The sequence below is a fragment of the Rhamphochromis longiceps genome, linkage group LG3, assembly GCF_057381845.1.
Source record: "Rhamphochromis longiceps isolate RC_006_pf linkage group LG3, R_longiceps_female_GT1.1, whole genome shotgun sequence".
Classification (NCBI taxonomy): Eukaryota; Metazoa; Chordata; class Actinopteri; order Cichliformes; family Cichlidae; genus Rhamphochromis; species Rhamphochromis longiceps.
The window spans coordinates 10,425,131-10,452,226 of NC_140559.1; the positions used below are offsets into that span (position 1 = coordinate 10,425,131).

The window sequence follows — 27,096 nt, forward strand, 5'->3', positions numbered from 1 at the left end:
GCCTCACCATAAACCTGACCCAGTTTATTCTGGCCGAGGAGGTTTCTCCAAATGTTTCATACTGTGTTTCAGAAACGTTTCATCACTTGGTTTAGTTACAACAGCATCATCTGCATACGCTGAGAGTCTGAGACCAGAACGTTCAAACCAGACCTGAGTTTAGGAGGAGGGGCTCCCGGAGCTCAATAATAACCACGTATATGATGCTGAATTGTTCCAACTCGTGTGGCATCTCTTTGATTTGTGATTCTGGGCTATTAAATAAAACTGAGCTGACATTTGTGGGACCACAACAGAGAGGAGAAAGCCCGAACCCTCTCTGCTTTCTAAGGAGCACAAACAACCCAAACCAGCGATCATTTCAAGCTCTCAGCGTCTCCATACAGGAGATGCTGGAGTCCTGTTTAAGCCTGTAATCTGAGAAAAGTGCAGTAATAAAATGTCACTGGCACACTTAAAAACTCTGAGAGTGATCAGAAAGCTGGACTGGAGTTTTTGGACTTTTATAAAACCTCCTTCACCTGGCAGCTCACACCAGAACCACCACCAGGCTGAACTTCAGAGCTGAGAGCACTCCCTCCAGAACCTCCAACAAACCCTCAATGCCACACCACACACCAGAAAACACACCACAAACTATAAACAGAGAGAGGGTGAGAGAGGTAGACTGACAGAGAGGTTTAATCTGTGTGAATCAACTAAATCTCTTCCTCGTTACCCCTGACAGCGCTCTCTCTCTCTTACTGTGAGTCTATGTCTCTCGGCCTCACAGTGACTCTGCTGCTCTCAGAGTTTAGGACCATCTTCTCACATCCATCACAGCTCTGTGAGTGAGCAGCTGTGCAGAGTCCTCACAAGCTGAGCTGTTACTGATCTGGTATACACGCTGAAGATGAGGAGCCCTTCATCTTCATCACCATCACATCCTTCAGACCTGCTTCGTTTCCTGAATGAATGAAGCTGAGCTGAGGAACGCTGAAGGTCAGGATCCATCAGAGACATTAAACCTGCTGCAGGTTCAGAGACCCAGCTGATCCAGTCCAGGTAACCAGTAATGACTCCATGAACTTCTTAATGCAGTTTACTCAAAATCATCCCACAGATGTAATATTATCTACAGCTACTTTCAGTACCATTGATGTTAAGTTAGACTCTTTTTCTCCAATTGATCTTTCTGAGTTAACTTCAATAATTACTACGTTGGCTACCATAGCAGTATAGCACTGCAACATGGCATTTGGGTTTTCTAACTAAAATAGGAAAAAATAGGAACATAAATAGTGCCATCATTGCCAGACCTGGCCCACATGTGGTTGACATACACTCTGCCATAACACCGGTCAGTCAGAAGTGCCAGCTTGATGCCGGATCCAGGGAAGACCTGTTTTCTATGAGCCTGGGCCACATACACCAAACCACAATCAAACCAGATATGGCATGCCATCACATAAACACTACAATCTATGCCAGGACTGACCCATATCTGGATGACATACATCTTACCATGCCAGCAGTGCCGGCTTGATACCAGATCCAGGCCAGACCTGCTTGCCATTTGATTCCAAACCATCAACGTGTCTTTTAGACCCCATTCCTACAAAACTGCTCAAAGAAGTCCTGCCATTAATTAATTCTTCCATCTTAAATATGATCAACCTATCTCTAATAATCGGCTATGTACCACAGGCCTTCAAGCTGGCTGTAGTTAAACCTTTACTCAAAAAGCATCTCTAGACCCAGCAGTCTTAGCTAATTATAGGCCAATCTCCAACCTTCCTTTCATATCAAACATCCTTGAAAGAGTAGTTGTCAAACAGCTAACAGATCATCTGCAGAGGTTTATTTGAAGAGTTTCAGTCAGGTTTCAGAGCTCATCACAGCACAGAAACAGCTTTAGTGAAGGTTACAAATGATCTTCTTATGGCCTCTGACAGTGGACTCATCTCTGTGCTTGTCCTGCTAGACCTCAGTGCAGCGTTCGATACTGTCGACCATAATATCCTATTAGAGCGATTAGAACATGCTGTAGGTATTACAGGTACTGTGCTGCAGTGGTTTGTATCATATCTATCTAATAGACTCCAATTTGTGCATGTAAATCAGGGGTCCCCAATCCCAATCCACGAGGGTAGGTGTCCCTGCAAGTTTTAGATGTGTCCTTGATCCGTCACAGCTGATTTAAATAGATAAATTACCTTCTCAACCTGTCTTGAAGTTCTCCAGAGGCCTGGTAATGAACCAATCATGTGATTCAGGTGTGTTGACCCAGGGTGAGCCCTCGTGGACTGAGATTGGGGACCCCTGATGTAAATGGAGAGTCCTCTTCACACACTGAGGTTAATTATGGAGTTCCACAGGGTTCAGTGCTAGGACCAATTCTGTTTACATTATACATGCTTCCCTTAGGCAGCATCATTAGAAGACATAGCATACATTTACACTGCTATGCTGATGACACCCAGCTCTATCTGTCCATGAAGCCAGATAACACACACCAATGAGTTAAACTGCAGGAATGTCTTAAAGACATAAAGACCTGGATGGCCGCTAACTTTCTGTTTCTTATTATGCATTGCATGCACAATCAGAGAGAGCATATTTCTCCTGTTTTGGCTTCCCTTCATTGGCTTCCTGTTAAGTCCAGAATTGAATTCAAAATCCTGCTCCTCACATACAAGGTCTTAAATAATCAGGCCCCATCTTATCTTAATGACCTTGTAGTACCATATCACCCTATTAGAGCACTTCGCTCTCGCTCTGCAGGCCTACTTGTTGTTCCTAGAGTATTTAAAAGTAGAATGGGAGGCAGAGCCTTCAGTTTTCAGGCCCCTCTTCTGTGGAACCAGCTTCCAGTTTGGATTCAGGAGACAGACACTATCTCTACTTTCAAGATTAGGCTTCAAACTTTCCTTTTTGCTAAAGCATATAGTTAGGGCTGGACCAGGTGACCCTGAATCCTTCCTTACTTATGCTGCAATAGATGTAGGCTGCCGGGGGATTCCCATGATGCATTGAGTTTTTCCTTTCCAGTCACCTTTCTCACTCACTATGTGTTAACAGACCTCTCTGCATTGATGGATTTTTTTCAGTTTCTTGATCTTTGTTTCTCAAAGGTTAAAATACAAATATTGATGAATTGAATTTTGTAGTTACGAGAATCTGCAGTCACTATGGGAACAGCAGGAGGAGAAACATCCACCGAGTTAGAGGCCTGAGCTTCACACACAGACCAGCAGGTTGTGATGCCATACAGCCTGTGGTCATGTGATCACACTTCAATGAGCTGTATTTAAACATTATAGTGATGAAACCAGGACAGCAGGCAAACACCACCGGGACGTCCTCTTCATTAAGCTTTACACACACACACACACACACACACACACACACACACACACACATTTAACACCCCGTTTAACTACAGATCTGATGACGATGGTAAATGGAGTTCACACATGCATGCAGCATGCAGCGGTTCCCACAGCTGGAGGCAGATGCACTCGGTCCCTCAAACGCATCGCGTTGCGTTCACAGTGCCAGTCAGCAGAGGTAAGGACTTCAGGCCTCTGGGGCTTGATGATGCCGATGATGATGGTGGTGACAGCTGGATCGGTGTGAACCGTCGCCGTGATATTCATCGGTACTTACACATGTCATTTAAACAGGATCCAGCTGTGGTGATGTCACTGCGTCTGACATCTGGATGGATCCATGAACCTGAAACCTGCCCACAGCTACACATTTTACCCTCCACCTCACACAGACGGCCATTACACTCACTCAAACTTCACCTCGGTTACCACACGATTGGCCTGGCCGGAGGCCCCGCCCCCTGGCCTGTGGAGCCAATGGCGTGCTAATGAGGGCTATAAAATGAAGGTGTCCTACCATCATCCTCTGCCTGTGCCTCTTGGCTTTCCGTACGTTGTTGATGAATCGTCGTCCCATCTTCTTGGCGTACCACACGGACACGAACATCACTTCCTGTCTCTCTCCTCAGCAAGCGGTTACATAAAGAGCGGCGGCGTAGAGACGGATGAATAATTAACCAAGAAGAAGGAGAGAGGAGGAAGGTCGCGCTCAGCACAAACCCGCTAACCCTGCGAGGCGTCGGATCCTGTTAACGGAGCGCAGAGACATGGCCGACAGCTCACAGAGAGCGAGCGAGCATCCTGCTCCTGATGGAGAGAAATGAGACGGAGGGACGAGCGAGGAAAACTGAAGAGAGAGAGAGGCTGTTCATCACTCCTCCGCTCTCTCTCTCTCCTCGCTCGACCCTCCTCATGCTTCACTGCACACCTCTCTCCCTCTCTCTCTGTGTCTGTGTCTCTCTACCACCACCGCCCCTCGCTCTCTGAAGGAATCCCCTCCCCTCTGTGATGTCACCATCGCCAAGAGAGAGAGAGAGAGAGATAAAAGATGAAGACGAAGAGGAGGAGGGGGGCATAGAGAAATTTGGGGGGGTAATTCAGCAAACACACACACATACTCAGGCTAATGCTGTTGCCATGGCAACACCACCCCCACATCCCCTTCTTCTCATCTCTCCCTTTTCTGCCATTCTTGCCGTTGCCATGGTGACGAGCGACAGAGAGAGAGAGAGAGAGGCAGAGCATCAGATTCAGAGTGGGCACGAGCGGCCCACACTGTGTGTGTGTGTCAGTAATTAAGCAAGGAGAGGTCCCTGTGGCTGTGGGCCTGACCCCCACCACCTCACTCTCTCTCTCTGTGAATATTAATGATGGGGTAAATGAGGGACGGGGGACTGGGGCTGACCTCACCTGCTGCCTGTGACATCACAGCGACCCCAGTGCACAGATCTGACCTGGGAACAGCTCTTTGGAAGTGTTTCAACAGCGGAGCTCTGATCAGAGACCTGAGGATGTGACAGGACCTCCCACAGACCTCCTCACTTCTCCACAGAGCTCCTTGAGAGCCCTCCAACCTTTTGGAGCCTCCCTGTGGTGAGCCCCTGCACTCTTTTTTTGAGCTTCCAAGGACCTTTAAGTTCAGACCCTCAAAACCTGATAAAACCGCTTAAACCCTGTTAAGCATCATCCAGCACGTCCTCTGACACACAACGGTCCTCCTAAACACCTGGAATCTCTCATCAGTGATCCCAGGGCCCTAAAACCTTCAGATCAAACCCCAGACATCACTGGAACATGTTCAGAGACCTGAGGACACATGAAACACCTCAGAGCCCCCACAGAGACCCTCACCTGCCCCTAACAAGCTCCTCCAGGACCTAAAACCTGGACAAGGACCTCTGAGCACAGTCACCCTGACCCCCTCCAGCCTCCTCAAGGACCTTTCCAGGGATTCTGACCGTGTGACATCAGGATGAGTCAGCTCCACACCCTGTGACCCCGTCACTCTGCTGCTGATGGTGTTCTATTATTACACTTGTACCGAGCTACATCACAGCACCACACACCACACGCCTGCTCAGTCACAGCTGCAGGCGGGCTGATGCTGCCCCCTGTTGGTCAGATGAAGAACTGCATCCACACTGACACAAAACCAGAAACAATGAATTAAATATTCATTTACATGAGTTATCATTTGTGTCATATTTGTACATCTGGAATTATTTGTGCAGACCAATTTATTTTAGCTTGTCAGAAAAAACCTGACCAATGAAAAAAACTGACACAACTGATACTACTTAAAACACACTAAACTCAGTGTGCATATGAGTGTGTGTGTGTGTGTGCACGTACTGTGATTGCAGCGGGGTGTGTGTATCCGTCCAGGTGTGTGTGGCTCAGCTCAACGCTGCGTCCTTGGGTCATGTGACCGGGGCTGGGATCAACAGGTGGAGTCTCATCGTCTTGGTAACGGTACTTCTGCAGTGAAACATATCGGGGTTAGCATTAGCTGTTAGCATGAGGACCCTGTCCCCACAGCTGAGACACCTCCACTGTCCCTGTTCCTGGACCTCCTCGGGGAGCTCCGACACATCACCAGGACTCCCTGCAGTCCATCTGAGGAACAGGGAGGAACTCCAAACTCCAGGCGAACTCCTGAAACCTCCTCTAACCCTGTTTCTATCTGCTCAGGCCGCCTCGCAAACACTTGGAGGCCCTCTGGAACCTCCTCAACAACCCCTGAAAGCCCACAGGGCTCCATCAGCCTCCACACGGAGCTCTGTGGGTTTCTGTGGATCATCCAGACCCCCTGAGGAGCTCTGACACCGTCCTCATAATCTTGTTAAACAGGTTTACCAATGCATCGATCACACAGGTTGTCTGTCATAGATCATTATATTTGTGTTTATTACCTCTTTATTACCATGATGTCACCATCGATGAGGGGTTACATCAATGACTCATCCTCACATCAAATATCTATAATCCACAAAATAGCAATAACATTAATTATTCATGTCTAACCTCCTCCAGATCACAGATCAGAGTCTGGCATGGGAGGTCAGGGAAGAAGGAAAGGAAGGAAGGGAAGGAAGGGAGGAGTTTAAGGAGCGAAGGGAAGCATTCGGCAGAGAGCGAGGAAACGAGGTAGCTGTTGGGAAAGTAGAGAATGAGAGGCAAAGATGATGCGGTTGCCATAGTAACAAGAAGACCCTTGAGAGCCTCCGTTGCCTGGCAGCTGACATCACCAAACAGAGGGGGAGGAGCCATGTTCGATTCATAAAGATGGAGACAGACACACGGAGCGGCGGCGCAGCATTTGTAACCTGCTCTTACCCATCAGCCTCGGCGGCGCCATGCTCACCTGTCTGTGTGTTTAACATCTCTGATCCTCACTGTGTGAAGTGTGTGTGAAGCTCAAGGACTCTAATTAAAGGCAGGAAGTGGTGACCCCTGACCTCAGGCGAGCTGACACGATGATGTGAGCGGCGGTGATTTAACGTCTGGTTAAAGTGCTGACGAGCTGCTGTGTTTACACACCTGTGTGTGACAGGTGACCCACGGGCCTGCAGGAGGCGCCACAACACACACACAGATAAAGACTCAAAGCCAGATGGAATCCTTCAGACCGTCTACTCACAACTAAACAGGAAACAAACTGCATGCACGTCATGTGACCACATTCACACCTGAAAATCACCAGACAGGTACGAATAAAAGCTGCAGATCCTGATGGTACAGACACACCTGGGTGACACTTTATAAGTGAAGGTGTAACTCCTGGACAGGTAAATGGAAGTGTAAGTACAGCGTGAGCAGTTAGATTAGATTAGATGAAACTTTATTAATCCCTCGGGTGGGTTCCTCCGGGAAATTCAGTTTCCAGTAGCAAAGCACCGAAAGAAGTTGCATGTTACAGATACATTAAGGGCAATGAGAGTAAGGATATAAGCATAAATACACCATATATACACATATATAGATACAGAATATACAATATGGATAAATAGGATTGCTCATTTGAGTGAGTATATTGCACAGTGATTATTGCACAGTCAAATATAAGAAAAAAGACAAAACAAAAAAACAAATATTGCAAATATTGCACCGTGTAGAAAAGCACCTACAGCTCAGTTGTTCCCCCCTCCCTTATCCCCCTGTTTCTCCGTCCTCTCCCCTCCAGAGAGGAGTTAAACAGTCTGATGGCGTGTGGGACAAAGGAGTTTTTAAGTCTGTTAGTTCTTGTCTTTGGGAGAAGCAACCTGTCACTGAACAGACTCTTCTGGTTGTTAATGGCCGTGTGCAGAGGATGTCCAGCATTGTTCATAATGTCCATCAGTTTCTTTAATGTCCTTTTCTCTGCCACTGTCACCAGAGTGTCCAGCTTCATGCCGACCACAGAGCTAGCCTTCCTGATCAGTTTCTCCAGCCTGCATGAGTCCTTCTTTGCTGTGCTGCTCCCCCAGCACACCACAGCATAGAAAAGTACTCCAGCAACCACCGACTGGTAAAACATCCTCAGGAGCTTCCTGCAGATGTTAAAAGACCTCAGCCTCCTGAGGAAGTACAGTCGGCTTTGGGCTTTTTTATACAGGTGCTCTGTGTTGCATGACCAGTCCAGTTTATTGTCCACCCACAGCCCGAGGTACTTGTACTTGTTGACCACCTCCACCTCCTCCCCCTCTATCTGAACCGGCAGTGGACCTTCTCTGGACCTCCCGAAGTCCACAACCAGTTCCTTAGTCTTTGAGGTGTTGAGTTGCAGGTGGTTTGTGTGACTCCATGCGACAAAGTTCCTCACCAGACTTCTGTACTCCTCTTCCTGATCATCCCAGATACACCCCATGATGGCCGTGTCATCTGCAAACTTCTGAATATGGCATAATTCAGAGTTGTAGCAGAAGTCAGAGGTGTACAGGGTGAAGAGAAGAGGGGACAGCACAGTTCCCTGTGGTGCTCCTGTGCTGCTGACCACTGTGTCAGACGTGATGTCCTTCAGCCTGACGTACTGTGGTCTGTCGGTGAGGTAGTCGGAGATCCAAGCCACCAGGCAGGGGTCCACCTCCATCCTGTTCAGTTTTTCCTGAAGCATACAGGGCCGGATGGTATTAAAGGCACTGGAAAAGTCAAGAAACAGGATCCTGACTGTGCCTTTTCCCCCATCCAGGTGTGAGTGGGCTCTGTGTAGGAGGTACAGGATGGCATCCTCCACTCCGACACCCGCCTTGTATGCAAACTGTAGTGGGTCCTGGGCATGTTGTACCTGTGGTCGGAGGAGGTTGAGGAAGAGCCGCTCTAGAGTCTTCATAAGATGTGACGTCAGTGCCACCGGTCGGAAGTCATTCAGCTCATTGGGCCGGTTCTTTTTGGGGACCGGGACGATGCAGGATGTCTTCCAGAGGGCGGGCACTCTCCCCAGTTGCAGACTGAGGTTGAAGACTCGTTGTAGCGGCTCTCCAAGTTCAGCAGCACACGCCTTTAGCATCCTAGGACACACCTTGTCTGGGCCTGCTGCCTTTCTGGGGCGAAGCTTCCTCAGTTGTCTCCTGACCTGATCCACCGTGACACTGGAAGATGATTGGAAGGGGGGGAGGCTGTCGTGCTGTTTAGAGAGGGGTTGGAGAAGGAGGAGGGGGGGGGGGGGGAAGCGAGGTAGGTAGGGTGGGGAGAGGGCTCTGTAGTAAAGGTGAGGGTGAGGGTGGGGGGGTTGTGGGCTGGTCAAACCTGTTGAAGAAGTTGTTGAGTTCGTTTGCCTTCTCCACAGTCCCCCCCACTGTGCTTTTCTTGGTGTTGTGGCCTGTGATGGTTTTCACACCATTCCAGACCTCCCTCATATTGTTCCTCTCCAACTTCTGCTCCACCTTCCTCCTGTAGGTGTCCTTTGCTTCCCTCAGGCAGCGTTTCACCTCCCGCTGTGCTGCCTTCATCTCCTCCTTCACTTTGCTCCTGAAAGCCTTCTTCTTCATGTTGAGGACAGTTTGTGATGTGGTTGTAATTGTGCTGACATTTCCCCGTCCCGTATGATGGGGTGGATTGATCTCGACTTTTTATGTCTTCATTTAATATTCAGTCGTTAATGTGCTCGAAACATGCTCTATTATTCTTAAATGAACACAGATAAAGACGTCTCTGTCTTTGTAACAAGAACAAAACTACTGTCATAATTTTCAGACACATGTGAGCTCATGATGACGGTGGAAACTTTTTATTTTCCTTTCACCGTTACTGTGCTTTAAATCTGTAAAGGGAGGGAATGAAAAGAACATCTTTCATGTGCATGAACATAGTGAGTATAAGATACAGATATAAAACACAGGGATGTGAAAAGGCTCTGTAATAAACTACAGCGTACTCGTGATATAAGACGGGGAAATATGATCTGTTTCCTGTAAACATTTGTTTTACAGTCCCTACATTTACTTGGTTTCCTGTAGAAAGCAGACAGTATGTGTAGGTAAATACGATTCATTTCTAATCAAACAGACTGAAACTGTTTGCTAACAGGGGACTTACACCCTTAGTCGTGTTATAGAGTACAGCCAACAGCTGCACCTGCTGGACTACATCAAGGCTGTAACAGAAGAACCAGTGGTGAGCTCCAGCTCCAGTAAAACCAGTGAAAAGCACTTTATTTTGATGCCGCTCAGAGCTCTGCAGCTGTGTGGTCTCCAGTGAAAACTACCTGACAGGATGAAACCTTTGCAGTGATCACTGTTTCTAAAAACAGACAGACCTGAGCCATCGTCAGTCCTTCAGAGGCAGAAGAGAACCTCATTAAACCACTGAGATGGAGACAAAAACAGCCGCTCAAGCCTCGAGGATAATGTGTTTGTTAAACCGTGTTTCCCTGTGTTATGGGCATCGTTTTCAGCTCGCCACAATAAAGGTTCATCTTCAGTTTAATACCTCCATCATCCTGAAAGCCTGTATTTCCACGTCACAATGACATCACGAGGTCATGTGTCAGCAGCATGTTCCAGTAGTACCCAATCCAGGGCTCTAGACTAACTTGTTGCCATGGTTGCACTGGTGCGCCTAACTTTTTTTATTAGGTGCACCAGCACCACAGTTAGGTGCACCCAAATGTTTCAACCGCGGTGCCCAACACTTTACACGTTCACTTTCTAAACATGACCGTCCATACAGACAATATTGATTTGTAAATGATTACCTATCAGTCTTGTCAACACAAAGTTCTTTATTTGGAGCTCATTTCTACAAAAAACATAAGTTACCGTATTTTTTGGATTTTAAGGCGCATTACGCGAGACAAATAGATAAGTCAGACTTTACTTGAAATCCGCTTCATAAGCATGTCTCTTATCAGGAGCCATTTTGGGCTCCTTATACACACAATACGGTAATATTGCGTTGAAGCACAGTACGTATCACTCCGCGAGGCTCCAGACCACGGTAGCCGTAATGCTCCGACAATCTATGCAGCCGTGCAGCTTCATAGGTTACCAAAGTCGTACTAAAACATTTGTGATAGATTTTTGAGCGCCATGTACTACATGAAATCAGCTCGAGCTCAGTAAACACAACCAGAACTCATACATAAGGCGCACTTTTGAGAAAATTAAAGGATTTTAGGTGCGCCTTATAGTCCAAAAAATACGGTACTGATGAAGTTCTTGTGCTTAAACTGCTTCACTGAGCTGAAATTTAAACTTAAAACATCTCAAGATATGTTAAATAAAAACAAAATCTGAGTTAAAAAAGTCTCGGAGGCTTCAAACTGAACATCTGAACATCTTACTTGTGCATGGGAACCTGAGAGGTCCCGCCCCTGACTATGTCTGATTGGTTTAGATCACGATATCGACGAAATGTGTATCTATTGTTGACCACACAGAGACTTTCAGAGTTGCAGAGACTCTTTTTTTGGGGTTTTTTGCTCAAACGGCTGGTCGATTTTTTTTAGTCGCACCTTTGAGAAATTAGGTCTCATTTGCGACCAAATGGGTTGCACTCTAGAGCCATGACATACTATGACAGTCAATTCTTTCCATTACAATCGAGTACCATCTGCAGTGGTACGCAATCTGTTGATGTCACATTTCCAGATCACCTCAGGTCACTTTGGAACCCCGGCATAGCGGGCACTAAAAACGTACCTGGTACCAGGAGCTACCACTAATGGAAAACCCTGAAAACCATGGCGAACTTCCAGAGTAGGTGCTAATGAAAAAGAGTCTTTATGGTCTCAAAGACTGGAACCAGTTCAGCTCATGCAAACATACACGTGTAGAAGAACCAGCAAAGCATTTAACTCTTTAACGTGCTGCAGGAATCAGTCCGGTCTGAGCCAGTTCTCACATGATGTCACTGGACTGGATTGGTCCATTCAAACAAACTGCTGCCCAATGAGGAGCGAGCACAGCAGAAGACTCTGTTTGAATACACAAGACCTCAGTGTGTGTGTGTGGGTCCATTAGCAGCACTGATGCAGCTAAAGATAGACGAAGCTATTTCTGATCCAACACATCCATCTCTGTGAGCAGGAAATAGAAGAATATTCCAGCAGTGATGGAGGAGAGGAAACAGGAAGTATCAGAGAACACAGAGGGATGAATGTGCCTTTAAAATGATTAATACTCTTTAATAGGATGCCAACATTATAAACCAACAACGACTGTCAGGAGTTACTACAGAGGACGAACACAAAGAACAGAGGGAGAAAGCAAACATCAGCCCAGACGCTACATTCCTCTTCATGGCCTCCTACAGGCCTCCATCCTTAAGCACATTTTGCTCCATCTGTTGCTCCAACAACACGAACGTTACTCACACTGGCTTCTCACGTTGATGAAACACAGTTTGTGCTGCATGTTTGGGCGGACTCCCTCACAGATCTGTGTTACCAGGATCATAAACCAGTCCACGTTGCTGGTTGTTCAGGCCCACGGTCAGAAACACGTGTTCATGTGTGACATGGTTTCCTCTCCGAGCTGCAGTCAAACATCGACGCTTTCTGTCACTCACAGAGTGTTTTAGGCTTGAACCCAGTGACCAGCACCGGCCTGGATGTGTCTGTAAGGACACCACAGCACCGCCCCAGTGTTTCCTGTTACAGCCCGTATCCTGTTGCTGGGATAAAGCCTCTGTAACACATCCCAGGAGCCAACAAGATAGTCAAATCAAGTGTTTTATGTATCAGTGTGAACGGCTGTGTTCAGAACAGGTGAGTTTCCCCACAGGTGAGTCTGGACAGCATTTGTAATGCATGAAAATATCACAGAGCTGGTGTGTGAAGAGCTGTTAGTCATAAAACTCACTGAGCTCTGTGTCACTCTGTCACTGACATCATTTCACACTTCTGTGATGAACAAAGTAAATGATAATTACACTGTGGTACACTACAGAGTAACGACATGACTGACATGCACTGTAACACGACATGTCTCAGACATGAACCTCCAATCATAGCTCTGATCCACACAGACTGAGACAAGTGTTCTCTGTGTTTCCACCAGCTCATTCACATCTCTTCATATTTATGATATGTGTCCACTAACGGTCTTCCTTCCTCCACCTGACAGCATCCTCTCCACCATGGAGCAGCTCAGGATCAGAAAATTTAAAAACATCCCACAGCTTTGTTGCATTCCTGCTCTTTCTCCTCCAACTGCTGCTGTTTGAGCTGAAATGCTCCTGACTGCTCCTGGGCCATCTGTCACGCCTGCACGTGTCACACCTGCACGCCTGTCACACCTGCACGTCTGTCACACCTGCACGCCTGTCACACCTGCACATCTGTCACACCTGCACATCTGTCACGCCTGCACGTCTGTCACACCTGCACATCTGTCACACCTGCACATCTGTCACACCTGCACGCCTGTCACACCTGCACATCTGTCACACCTGCACGCCTGTCACACCTGCACATCTGTCACGCCTGTCACACCTGCACATCTGTCACACCTGCACATCTGTCACACCTGCACACCCTTGGTGAATCATTGCTGTACGACCGATCACATGATCTCCTGCTGGGGAGGTTGGATGATGCCTCTAAGATTATTAGGACCCTCCACAGACGTGACCTCGTCGTCACAGTCGTACCCACACGTGTGGTTACTGCACACCTCTGAGACCAAGTTTCCACGCTAATGATGCCACTCAGGTTCATCCTGTGATACAACAGGTGATCACCCTGAACCGTCCCGTGGCGCCAACAGTGTCTCTAACACTCTGTACTTTCCTTCAGTTTCCTGTGACGAGCGCGCCGCCGAGCGCCACAGGTCAGGGTGACAGTGCAGTTTAACACACGACCTGTTGCAGCCCGCCCCCACGTCCTGAACCCAGCTTCAGTTTGGAGGGAAACATGACCGTCTCCGTGACAACAAGCACATGTGAGCCTCGACATGTGACGCGCCGATTCCACATGTGCTCAGCATCCAGCGCACGGCCCTCCTGCTCACAGCTGGCTGCGGCTAGCATCAGCTAACATACGTGCTAATGTGGCTATGCTAACACACACACACACACACACACGGGGGCAGAAAGAGCGAGAGAGCGAGAGACAGTGGTGTTGAATGAAAACATGAAATCTGAACACACACAAACACACACACACACAAAACACTGGCTTTGATGCTTCATGAGGACACACACGAGGACATGTATGTGTGTCCTCATAAACCGTGTGTGTGTGTGTGTGTTGTGGCGGATGCGTGCGGGCGGTCTGCTCTTACCTTGGTGGTGACAATGCAGAGGCAGTCCATATCCACACACACACACACACTCACACACACACATTTCCACACACACTCATACACTCATGCTCGCTCTCCCTCTCTCTCTCTCCTCGTTCTTCTGTCTATCCTCCCTCGCTCGCCCGCTCTCTCAGCTCCTCTATCCTCCGTCTGACAGCACTGAGCGAGAGAGAGAGAGAAGGGGGCGAGCGAGCAGTGCAGGAGAGAGCGAGAGATGAAGATGAGGAAGACTGGGGTGTGTGTGTGTGTGTGTGTGCGCGCACCTTGAGTCACTCGACAGAAGGAAGACATGAAGAGAGAGCGAGAGAGAGGGTGAGAGACACAGAGGAAGAGTGAGGGGAGGGGGTGGTGGGGGCTGGGCTCCTGTTGCCATGGTGTTATGCAGCTGTTGCCCCGGCAATGCTGCTGCAGCTGTTGCTAAGTAACAGCAACGGGTGTTTCTATGTGGATTATAAGTTTGTTTTGTTTTAGGTGTGTGAGTGTGTGTGTGTGTGTGTGTGTGTGTGTGTGTGTGTGTGTGTGTGTGTGTGTGTGTGTGTGTGTATTCGTACCTGTACAGGTGTGTGTGGTTGGTCCGTCGTCTGGTTCTCACACACCGTCAGCTCGTAAAACTCCTGGATGTCTGCGCGCGCACACACACACACACACACACACACACACACACACACACACACACACACACACACGTCTGAGTGTGTCACGTGCAGTTCCTCTGGTGTCCAGCAGAGGCAGCAGTGAGTCAGTCCTCATGTTAAACATGTTTACAGCTGGATACACAGATGTTTCAGTCTCTGTGGATAATTTAAAGTTCGCATCATTAGGGGCGTGGCCTCTTTGACTGACAGGTGGATGTTGATAATAGTGACTGTAGCTGCTAGCTGTTCGCTAGCTTCACCTGAACTGAACCTCTGTACCGAGTTTGTGCTGTTGGAGCATTAATAACATGAAAAAGTTTAAATCTTTGACTTACGGAGCCAAAGTCATGTATATGACAGAGAGGCGTCTGAATTTTGAGGAAAAAGATGGAAATGTTCAGATTTTAAAGTAAGACTATGAGAGAAAAAGACATGATGGACAAACAGGCTGTGATTGGCTCACAGGAACAACTAACCAGCAGCATTTCTTGGCTGTGATTGGACAGAATAGTATAAACAAACAAACAGAAGAAGAAAATGGGCCCATGATCAGCGCTCCCTGTGCAGCAGCGCCCCCTGGTGTGCCAGCCACACAGCGTATTCTGACACTCTAAAATCAGATTAAACCTGAATGCATCATCATGAACCCCCGCCTGTCCCACAGTTAAAGTTCTGCTCTGTTTCCATTAGTCTGGTCTGCTGGTTAGTGTTCAGGCTGAGTTAGTGCAACCTCATAGAGCCAATCAGATCACTCAGAGACCCTGCAGGCTCGCATAAAGTGAAACAGTGCTTTAAAAACGGCTCTGCCATTAACCCATCACAGAAACGTCATCGTCTGAACCTTCATCACAACTGCTGCATGAACACGTGAGCTCGCACCTGCAGCAGCCAATGGTGACTCAGTAAACCCCGACTGTCTCAGCCAATCACTGCACTATAAACAGCACAGACTCACAGTCTGATGGAAACAGCATCATAACTGTGATTTTAAATAATCACGTTAATTATGAAACAGGATTTCATGATAAAACAACTAAAAACCTCAAATCACAATATTCTACAAAAATATTTAGAAAAGATCAGAAAAAATCTCCTTCAGATGACTGAGAACCATAAAAACTGTCACAATTATAATAAATAAATAAATAAAACTAGTGATACATTCAAAGAACATATTTCTGCGAAAACATCCCCAAAATATGAAATAAGCATCAGGAAAAATCTCATTAAAACGCTTTATTTTAACTAAAAATATGGATGAAGGAGTCAAATTTAAAGTGAATTATGAACTAAATGTTCTACAATTATTATAAATGATAAATATAATGAACACACACATCTGTGACTCGCTATAGGAGAACAAGCTCGTTATGTTGATGTTATGTTTCTAAGAATAAAATTACAGAAAACTGCAGAAAAATAATTATTTCTGAAAAATCCAAACGCCTGAAACACGCTCTGAAAGTTTTCTAAAGAGCTGAATAATTACATTTCATTGTGAGGAAACAAACGTTGAATATTCAGATTTAGTGAGAGAACAGCTCATTACAGTAATCTAAAGTAATAACTAAATAATAATCATTCTAAAAGAAGTTAAATATGTCTTAAATTATAAACTGTCAGGAAACAAGAGTATTAAAATGTTAAATTTTAGAAAAAGTATTTATAAATATGCAGAAAGAGTCCTGGTATGTTAAATATATGCACAGTAACACAAACCTGACAGGCCGACACAGAAACAGGTGATTACAGGTGAAACTCTCTGATGTGTCTGTATCCTCACCTGTAACCAGCTGAGTCACCTGACGTGATCATGTGACCTCTCTGAGCGTCTGTAATGAGCTCAGCCGATCATCAGGATCACTTTACTTAGAGCTGACGAAGCCCCGCCCCCTCCTGCTCTGATCCTGAAGCAGCGCCACCATCAGGTCACACTGAGAGTCACACCTGTGACATCTGTGTGTGTGTGTGTGTTCCTGTCTAGCTATCTTTGTGAGGACCAAAATCTGCATTGTGAGGAGACATGCACAACGGTCCTCGCAGGTTTGAAGACATTTAAAGGCATTTTTCAGGCTCAAAACGTGGTTTTAGTGTCAAGGTTACAATTAGGTTATGGTTAGGTTTAGGGTCAGGCTTTTCACAGACAGGCAGTCACAAAGCGCTGTACACAAATATTAAAATAAACAATACAATCTGTCACAGTCTGGCGAGGGCAGACTGTAGGGGTTGACAAAAGGACCCAACATGCAAACTCCAAGGAACAGGAAGAAAACTTGAATGTTAACAAAAAGCGAGCCGTTTAATATGGCTGGTAACAAAGGTACAAACAAAGGGCAAGGCAACCTGAAGCAAAATGAACACAAACCTAAACTGGGGAATCTAAACAGACAATAAGACACACCTAGACAAGGAACTTGGAAACATGGCGTGGACAACAGACGACCTGACAATCACACACTGGAAACAGACGACTTAAATACACAGCAGGTGATTAGGGGGAGTGGGAACACACGGAGGAACAGCTGACTGACATGAGCCTAATGAAGGGACAAGGGAAGTGAAACTAAATACAATGAACAAAGAACACATGACTCCTTCAAAATAAAACAGGAAACATGAGACAGACATGATAATGCAAACTTGATAACATGAAACACGAAGGGTGAGGGGAACTTAATGCAGGGGAAGAAAACACAAGGAGTCTAATAACCAAATGAACTCAAACTTAAAAGGCTGGGTCAACAGACCCAGGACCATGACAACAATCAACAGACATTATACACAATGTAAAAGATCAAATAATGTAAAGAATATAAAATACGTAGATCAACACAAGGCTTGTTTGAGCAGAAGAGTTTTTAACTGCTTTTTAAAAGAATCCACAGAGCAACTACAGTGTGTTGCTTATGAAATCCATGAAGTGCTGCAGAGAAAATTACATTTTATTTATGTAATCAACACATTTTGAAGAAGTATAACAAAAGCAAAGACACGCAGCTGAACTAAAACGATCCAGCAAACAGAAACTGCTGTGAGCCGCCCTCATATCTCCTTTGGGCTTTTGGAGCCTTGACCTGACTTAAAAAAAAATAATTGGAAAAAAGCTCGATGCTGCTAAAAAATAGATGTTTGCAAAATTCTGCCTAAGTATGTATTTTACCTGGTTACTGCGTGTGGCGGGCGTGGTCTGCAGCGCCGCTGCAGGGGAGGCGGCCGCACCTGAGCGGCACCCGCAATCACGCCTCGCTGCCTTAAAGTCTGTGCTGTTGTTGGTGTGTGTCGGGCTGTGCGCTGCAAAGCTACAGCCGGTTGTGTGCGCACAGCAGCCGTGTGTGTAAAGTGGTCAATAAAGAGATGCTGAAAAGCGCGTTCATGCAAACATCGTCGGGTCTGCTGTGGTATGTTTACAATAAGACTTATGGTCCTGAAGCTCTGCGCACAGTGAAGTCACTTTATCTCTACAGGACTGTAAGCTGCCGTCTGTGAGGCGTGAGCGTGTTTGCTTTAACACAGTTCACGGTGGAGCTGCTGACATAATGTGGATCAGAAGATCCATAACTGGCCTACCTGGGGCTGAAAGTCTCCATAAATGCAGGCGTTTCGGCGGCTACACCGGCTTCTGCGATGTGACGCTTATTTTGAGCGATGAAAAAAATAATAAGATATAATTGTATTTTTATATTTCAATATCACAATAATCTAACAATTTAGAGCTGCAAGTTAAAAAAGAACTGACACAAACAAATTACACTTCAGCTAAATACTTTAATTTATTTTCCCAAACCGCGCGGAGCCGCAGTGTAAGGACTAAAGAGCCGCATCCTGCTCCGGAGCCGCAGGTTGCCGACCCCTGGGCTAGGGAAACCATTATGTCAATGAAAGTCCTCACTAAGATAGCTGAACGAGAATGTGTGTGTATTACTCTGTGTTCCTGTGTGTGTGTGTGTGTGTGTGTGTGTGTGTGTGTGTGTGTGTGTGTGTGTTGTTACCCAGCAGGGCCTGGAACAGGTCACTCTGGAAGATGTTGAGCAGCTTCTCTGCTCGACCTTTGACCCCGTCGGCAGCTCCAGCCTGACAGGCCTCCATCACCTGCAGAGCGCGCTCAGTATCTGAGGAGACAGCACAGCACACGCTTTACTGGACTCTACTGGACTCTACTGTGGTCCAAACCCTGTTGTGAGTCATGTATATGGAACGCCAGGACTGCCATAATCAATTAATTAAATAAACCATTAAATAATTAATTAAAATTGGAATTAATTAATTAAATAAATAGTTATGACACATGTAATTAATTAATTATTGACACATGTAATTAATTATTGACACATTTAATTAATTATTTATGTATTTCACATTTTAATTAATTATTGACACATTTCATTAATTATTGACACATTTAATTAATTATTTAATGATATATTTATTTATTTCATTTTGGCAGTCTTGGCGCCTGGCTCTCATCATGAAATAATTTTATCTGTCAGCCTCACCCATCAAACTCAGGGGGCGGGGTTAACGCTGATCGAGTCAAAACCATTGCTTTGGCCTGGTGGCCATTGTTTCTAGCACACAACAACCGGCATGTGGAAGCTAACAGAACTGAGCTTTGAAAAACCCTGTTTGTGTGTTACCAAATACCGTTTTAATATTTTTTAGCCGAGAATGTAGTGGTTTAATCTTCATGTGTCTGGTCGGTTTGTCAAGATACAGCCTCTTTGCAAAAGTGTTTCGATGATTTCGGAGATGTCTGCCCAGTCTCACGGCAAAGCGTGGGATAGACCCGCTCGCCTCGCAAGCAATCCCACCGACAAAGCGCAGGCCCCGGTACACAGCTGTAGTAACCCCCGCTGACTTCTTTTACTGAGGTTATATTTATCGGTGTTTTATTTCCTGATGTTCTTATGTGTCCTACGTGTTTCAGTCTGAATTATAACTAACATTAAAAACATGTTTAAGGAGGAGAGAGAGCAAATAAATCTGTTTAACATCTGATCTTTGGGTTTTTGTTCAGTAATCAGCGTGACCTGTGTATAAACGCATAAAAGAGATAAAGTTGGTGTTTCCGTCATGTAGTAACTGCTGGCTTTAACTGTACAAAGGTTGTTCGACACTATGAAACACATACAGACTTCATGATGTTCGGCTAATATTTTTATTGTGAATATTAATCATGCTGACCTCGCTCTGTACACCACGCAGCGAGGTCAGCATATCCACGATATCCTCAGCTCCATGAGTTAACACAAAGTTTCTCAGCTGACTATCTAACTGCCAACTATTCCAGAGACGTGAAAATATACAGCATAAAGAAAAGTGTAAGAGACTCAGCAGCAGATTAGAATAACAGTTATACATTTAATAAATCACCAAATGAATCCAAGAAACGAGCAAACCTGAGTTTGTGTTCCCTCAGCTGCAGACTCGCTGCTGTTTAAATGTTTGAAAAGGAAGATTAGATATAAACAAACGTCAAACATAGACTCAGTCTGCCTTCACATTTGATATGAGGCCAGCACGTATAGTGGCCTCAGCAGGCTATTACTGAAATACACGTGCTATATCATAAACTATGATATAAACAGGGAGGTCCTATTAACATGTTTAGTTTTAAAGGACACCTTCCTGCCTTTAGTCTCATTCATGAGCAGTATTAGTTTTCTTCTAACATCCAGAAGTCTGCACAACGTGTTTCATAGTTTGTAACAAGCCTTTGACAGGTAAACATAACATGACCGAAAAAAAAAAGAGAGAGAGAGAGAGTTGACAGAAGAGAAAATTCTCTCAATTATGGAGACAGACAAATGGTTCATTTATGTTTGATGTGTGTTTATTCCTCCCTAAATATCGTCGGTGAAGTTCGCCATGCACGTCAGATTTTCCTGCGCATTTTTATACCTCTGCCAACAGAGAGAGAAAAAAAATCACATTCTAACAGACAGCTGGTGCTTAGAATACAGTTGAATAACTATTAAAAAACAGATGATATTTAGATGATAGTTCAGTCTAACACATGTGCCAGTGAACCATTAAACGTCTGTGAAACTATGCAGTTATGAAACGTAACTTTAACCTCAGCCAAACCGATTTGCTCAGTTGTAAATAAAACAGCGAAGTAAACGTGAGCCGACAGACAGAACCTGAGTGAATGAAGTCCAGCGTTTAACCACTGAGAGCTAAAACTCAGCTGAGGTTTCAAAGCTGTGTGCCGGTGATTGGACATCAGCCGCTGATGAAGCTGTTCGCCTATAAAGTGCTCTGTAAGGAAACGAGCTCCAGCAGCTCTGCGCTCGGGGAAAACACTATATTTACTTATCTTGTGCAGAAAAATGCGCTGACATTGCGTTATATCGAGCACCGGCTGCCCAGTTAAACTGTGACTATCACCAGGTAACTAGGCGTGTTTCTTGAATTAGCAGCAGGTGTTAAACAGCTGACAGATGAGGAGGAGGATGCATGCAGGTAAACTGAGGGTCTGCTGAGCTGATCGCTGGTTTCGTGAGAAAAATGTCAGCTCGTTCTTTATGTTACAGAAGCACAGAGACACAAGACCAGGCGGAAAGAGACGATCGTTCGGTCAAAATGAGAACATTTTCACTCTCCGTGGAACACCTAACCCTAACCCATTTCAATCCAGGGGGTCAGTGTTGACATTGTGGAGGACTATAAATACCTTGGAGTACACATTGACAATAAACTGGACTGGGCTAAAAACACCACAGCACTTTACAGGAAGGGCCAGAGTCGTCTCTATTTTTTGAGGCGACTGAGGTCCTTCAACATCTGCCAGAAAATGCTGAGGATTTTCTATGAGTCTGTGGTGGCCAGTGCGATCCTCTATGCTGTTGCATGCTGGGGGAGCAGGCTGAGGGTTGCAGATGCCAACAGACTTAATAAACTGATCCGTAAGGCCAGCAATGTTGTGGGGATGGAGCTGGACTCCCTCAAGGTGGTGTCGGAGAGGCGGATGCTGTCCAAGATAAAGACAATGTTGGATAACACCTCCCACCCACTCCATGACATGCTGGTCAGTCACAGGAGCTCGTTCAGTGAGAGACTGAGATTACCCATGATGCACCACTGAACGACACAGGAAATCATTCCTGCCTGTGGCCATCTCCCTGTACAACGCATCCACTTAACACACTGTTTGCTGCTACAGCTACACATGTTTCTTTTCCAACTATTTATTTATAAGTGACTTATGTATGTATGTATGTATATATATGTATATATTGTACTATTCTTAGTTAGCGTATTGTCTGTCTTGTCTTAATGTTGGTTTAAAATGGAGCACTGTAACAAAAAATAATTTCCCCCAGGGATCAATAAAGTATTCTGATTCTGATTCTGATTACACATGCAGGGCCTTGGGAGGAGGCGCTGCATCTGGAGGAGGGACGGCCACACCTGCCTGATCCATGAAGCTCAGATCAGCTGTGTCTGCTGTGTGTGAACATCTGTCCACATGTGCAGAGCGCTGTGATGGGTAGGTGTTGTTCCTGCTCTGCCCCTCACAGATGGAGCAGCTGTTGGAGTCTCTCTCACACCGACCTGCAGCAGGGACGCTTCCAGGAAAAGCCTCCAGCTCCAGGACCTGATCCCCGAGTGTCTGTCAGAGGAAAGGAGGAACTCTACTTCTGACTGACTACCAAAATAAAAGTTTAGAGTCAGGTGGAGCTCCCTGTGTCCTCCACACTGTCTGAGGTGTCTGTGAGGTCATCATGAGACACACCCACCTCCATCAGCTGTGCACAATGCAGGTCCACTAAGACTTAGAGAACAGCTTCCACACCCACCCACTCAGTCATGTGTGGACCCCATCAGCATCAAACCTGAGAGAACCTCAGATGGAGGAGGGGTGGAGTCAGAAACCAGCTGCAGCTGCTCCATCTGTGATAAGCTGAGCAGACTGAGCTCTGTACACAGAGCTCTGTATGAGCAGGTCATGTGACAGCAGGGCTGCCTCTCACCTGTGAGCCCGTCACCTGCTCATGCAGACTGAGATTTAATCGTGTGTGTCGGAGTCCGTCGGGTCATGAGGACAGCAGACCTCCCCCTGCCTCCTCAGCTCCTCTGAGGGGTTTACAAACCGTAACCCAGCGTGATGACCCGCCTCCTCCCAGCAGGACACACCTGACGCTCCTCCAACAGGTGGTGTCCTCAGCCTCCTCAGAGCTCCGTCCCTGAGGATCCTGTCAGCTCCTGCACCCACAGAAACCATGAAACCTGCTTTGGCCCTGAGCTCTGATCAGCTGGTCCGTCCGTCCGTCCGTCAGCCTCAAATAAAGTTTCACTTTGAATCCAGCAGCTCGTGTCAGGAGCTCAGGTCACATGATGCCCAGGCTTCCTGTATGACCCACTCTGAGGTCAGACCAGGAAAACCAGTCGAAACAAGATGAACCCCAGTGTAACCATGGTGACTGACAGAGGTTAAAGGTCACGCAGACAGTAGATTTTTATATATACCAGTGAGGAGAACAGGAAGTGAAAGACAAGAAGAAGTAGAAGAAGAAGAGGCTGAGGACGAACCACAGGAGTGAAACACACACACACACACACACACACCTACACACACACACACCTAAAACAAACAAACAAACAAACAAACAAACAAACAAACAAACAGAACGCTGATGTGGAAAAAGCGTCTCACCTTCTCTCTTCAGCGGCATGTCGTCTCTCTGATCCTCACTAATCCTCTTTGGAGATTTTACACTCGCAGTGCACTCTGGGTAACAGAGTCCTAATCCCTCTTTACTGAGGCTCCGCCCATCTCCAGTTCACGGGATTGGACGATGCTGTCCGTCTCAGTGAGAGTCACCGTGGTTTAAACTGAGCTGATGAAGGAAAACATTTAAATGAATGTAATTAAGTGTTGAGACGTGTGGGTCAAGCTCAGAGTCCATGACAGACACAGACAGACGCATCACTGAGGCATCGATCCTTCAGCTGAGAAAACTCTACACTGACACACACGACTGAGATCAGATTTATATGACAGATCAGAGTAAATATTAAGGATGAAGTCAAAACTGATGAAAGCAAAACGTCTCAGATTAGATATGGGTCAGGTGACACTTTGAATTCTTCGAGGTGTGAATATAGATGATCATTAAAGTGTCACGTCTGTTATCACACGTTCTGAAAATAAGAATTACGTCATTATTGCTGAGCTCTGAGCTGCTTTATACTGACAAATAAAATGAAATAAATATCCATCCATCCATCCATTCGCTTCCGCTTCTCCTTTTCAGGGTCGCGGGGGGCGCTGGAGCCTATCCCAGCTGTCATAGGGCGAAAGGCGGGGTACACCCTGGACAGGTCGCCAGTCTGTCGCAGGGCCAACACACAGGGACAGACAACCATTCACTCACACATTCACACATAGTGGCAATTTGGATTATCCAATTAACCTATCCCCACAAGCTGCATGTCTTTGGACATAAATACACTCTTTATTTTTATTTGAAGGGTTAAAATGAAGCAGGATGTTTCAGCATGTCAGTCTAACAGAGATCAGACTGAAGTGTGTTAAACAGAATAGTGTTGTTACTCTGTAACTGTAACAGTTAATTAAAAGAGCATAATAATGAATTTCCTCAATCATTGATGCACTTTATGAATAGCTGGAGCCACCTGGTGGACAAATACTGCAACTGCACTGTTCATGTTCCCCATTGCTGCACAGTACATGCCTCAGCAAATACCTTCTTTATTAGCCTTGTCTCTTGCTTTCTTGTGCCAACACACTGTTGTTGCCGACCAGAGATGGGCAGTAACGCGTTATTTGTAACGCGTTACTGTAATCCGATTACTTTTTTCAAGTAACGAGTAAAGTAAGGGATTACTATTGCAAAAACGGTAATTAGATTACCTTTACTTTCCCGTAGGAACGCTGCGTTACTGCGTTACTAAAACCGTGAATCTTTTGCGAGAATGTCTCATGACAGTGACGTAAGCGAGTGCGCCGTTTGTGACAACAGTTACAATCACATACAAACTTTAGAGCTAGGGGTGAGCCAGAAAGCACCTGCCTGACTAGCTAACTAATATTAGCTTAGCGTGCTAACCAACAATGCTACTTGTGAATAAAGTTACTGTTAATGCACCAAAATGCCTGTAACTTTCAGGGTACATGCTAGTACTACTTATAAGAAAATACAATTACCAGCTGTGTGCAGATCAACAATGGATCATATATGGAGTGCAGAGAGAGTATGAGCGTGCAGCGTTTAAAGCGTGGAAGTACTGACCTTACTTTGAGTTTGATTCCATAAAAAGTGACAAAAACATTAGTGTCCGCTGTGCGTGGGAAGAAAACTTCTTTTTACAGCGAAAAAAACCCTAAACTTCCAACAAGCACCGAGTAGCTACGACGTGATGGGAAACTCACAGAGAAACTCGCGGATTCTTCCACTGACCGCGGCACACCTGCACCAGGGTAAACCTCCGCCTGCCCCACTCCTGCTTTACAGGTGAAAATAGAGCAACAGGACCGCTGAGTCTTTGACTTTATTTATTTTCTGCTGTGTTTTACTTGCATCTATTTGAAAGAGTGAGTGTAAACACAAAAAATATTTTATTTTATGTGCAGAAAATAGGTTTAAATGTTAAACTAATTTCTTCCAGTCAGTGAATGTTGCATATAATTAAATTTTTGCTTGATGCATAAAGTTAAAAGATTAAAACTGATAAAACAAGTTAAAAAGAGACTTTTCCATTTGATTACATTTTGTATGATGGATTATGTAGAAAAAGTAGAATTGGGCTGAAAGATCTATTTATCACCTGTTCAGGTTGTAAATCGGGTTTTTAAAAAGTAACTAAGTAACTAAGTAATTAATTACTTTTGAAAATAAGTAATCAGTAAAGTAACGGGATTACTTTTTGGGGGAGGTAATCAGTAATTAGTTACTGATTACTTTTTTCAAGTAACTTGACCAACACTGTTGACGACAGTGTGCTGTCATCTTTGTACCAGAATAAAGAGGCAACCCAGAAGAGCAAGCCCAGTGCCGTCCTTTCTACACGGGCATGTAACATCACATCCACCAGAGACAGCTACATAACGCGTTACAGTAATCACATTACATTTTTCAGTAATGCAGTAACGTTCACAGCAATGTGTTACTGCACTAAATTCAGTGATCACATTACAGTTACAGTTACGTTGTTACTTGAGTTACAAAGGTTCTTCAGTTATCAGCGCTAACAGTAGCGCGTTTGCGGCTTAAATTTCTCTATCTAGAAATATATGTTAAAAAACTAAAATGATTTTCAATGTTTTGTAGTTTATTGCACTTTTCTGCAATTTATGTAATTACTATGCATTTAATGCATAATAGAATAATAGAAGAGTCGCACAGTGCTTGGTGTAGCCCCATAGTTCTTGTAGTGAAGAAAGATGGGTCTGTACGGTTCTGTGTGGACCACTGCAAGGTGAATGAGGTGTCACAGTTTGATGCGTACCCGATGCCCCGGGTCTACGAACTCCTGGACCGGTTGGGCACTGCTCATTTCTTTACGACACTGGATTTGACCAAGGGCTACTGGCAGAATCCCTGCAGAGTCTAAGGAAAAAACTTACCTTCTCGCGGTTGACTATCACTCTAGATTCATTGAGATTGCTTTGTTAAATAGAACAAAATCAAACGATATCATTACCCACCTGAAATCTTTCTTTGCCCGTCATGGCATCCCAGAGGTCCTCATGTCTGATAATGGGCCACAGTATCCAGGTCAAACCTTTGCAGACTTCGCAGCAGCGTACGGGTTTAAACACAAGCAGGCCCAAGTTTCCGTAAAGTAATGGAGAAGCAGGGAGAACTGAATGAAACTCTCCTGCACCTCAGCGCTGAGCTCCACATCACGCCCTGTGAAAGCACAGATATAAATCTGCTGCAGTGAGAAGAACTTTACCCAACACAAGTGTAGAAGTAGACATTTGACTTTACCTACAACCTGTTAACAACAAAGCTTTCATGGCATGAAGAAAAGTTGTGTAACATGTAGCATAAGGGCTGCAAAGACATCATGTAGACAGCAGTCGTCTGTTAGTCGTAACGTATCTCCTGTTAAAGAGTTAAATGTGCGTTCTCCATCTCTGTCCTCTCACAGCTCGCCGTACACCAACTCCAGCTGTGGTAACCATGGCTGTGCCCATCAACACGCTGAAGCTGAGACGCCACCCGTCACTATGGCGACTCCAATAGGGTTACCTGTCAGCTGTGGACGCATGAAAGGAAAACAGCAGAAACACAGACATGTTTACTGGAACATTTCCTATTGACAGCTTCATGGAAAAGTGGGTTTAAACACTTTTCTATGTTTGATTTTGTTTATTTATGGATTTATTGTGAAAGGAAT

General features: G+C 45.5%; 1 protein-coding gene across 5 annotated transcripts in view; it reads right to left on the minus strand.

The window, feature by feature from the left end:
- dlg4b (discs, large homolog 4b (Drosophila)) overlaps positions 1 to 26,587 on the minus strand; it is a 49,830-nt gene extending 23,243 nt beyond the window's left edge. The window contains exons 1-5 of one of the 5 annotated variants that reach the window (XM_085401448.1): positions 26,399 to 26,587; positions 23,384 to 23,567; positions 18,717 to 18,836; positions 14,644 to 14,714; positions 5,724 to 5,849 (exon numbers count right to left, since the gene is read on the minus strand). In XM_085401448.1, coding sequence (XP_085257574.1) covers positions 5,724 to 5,849; positions 14,644 to 14,714; positions 18,717 to 18,836; positions 23,384 to 23,402 — 336 coding nt within the window. In that variant the 5' untranslated portion in view covers positions 23,403 to 23,567; positions 26,399 to 26,587. Of the gene's footprint in view, positions 1 to 3,888; positions 4,208 to 5,723; positions 5,850 to 14,071; positions 14,218 to 14,643; positions 14,715 to 18,716; positions 18,837 to 23,383; positions 23,568 to 24,988; positions 25,216 to 26,398 lie in introns of those variants that run through there. The other 4 variants (XM_085401449.1, XM_085401450.1, XM_085401452.1 and 1 more) reach the window with 4 other exon arrangements.
- Positions 26,588 to 27,096: the final 509 nt, after the last annotated feature.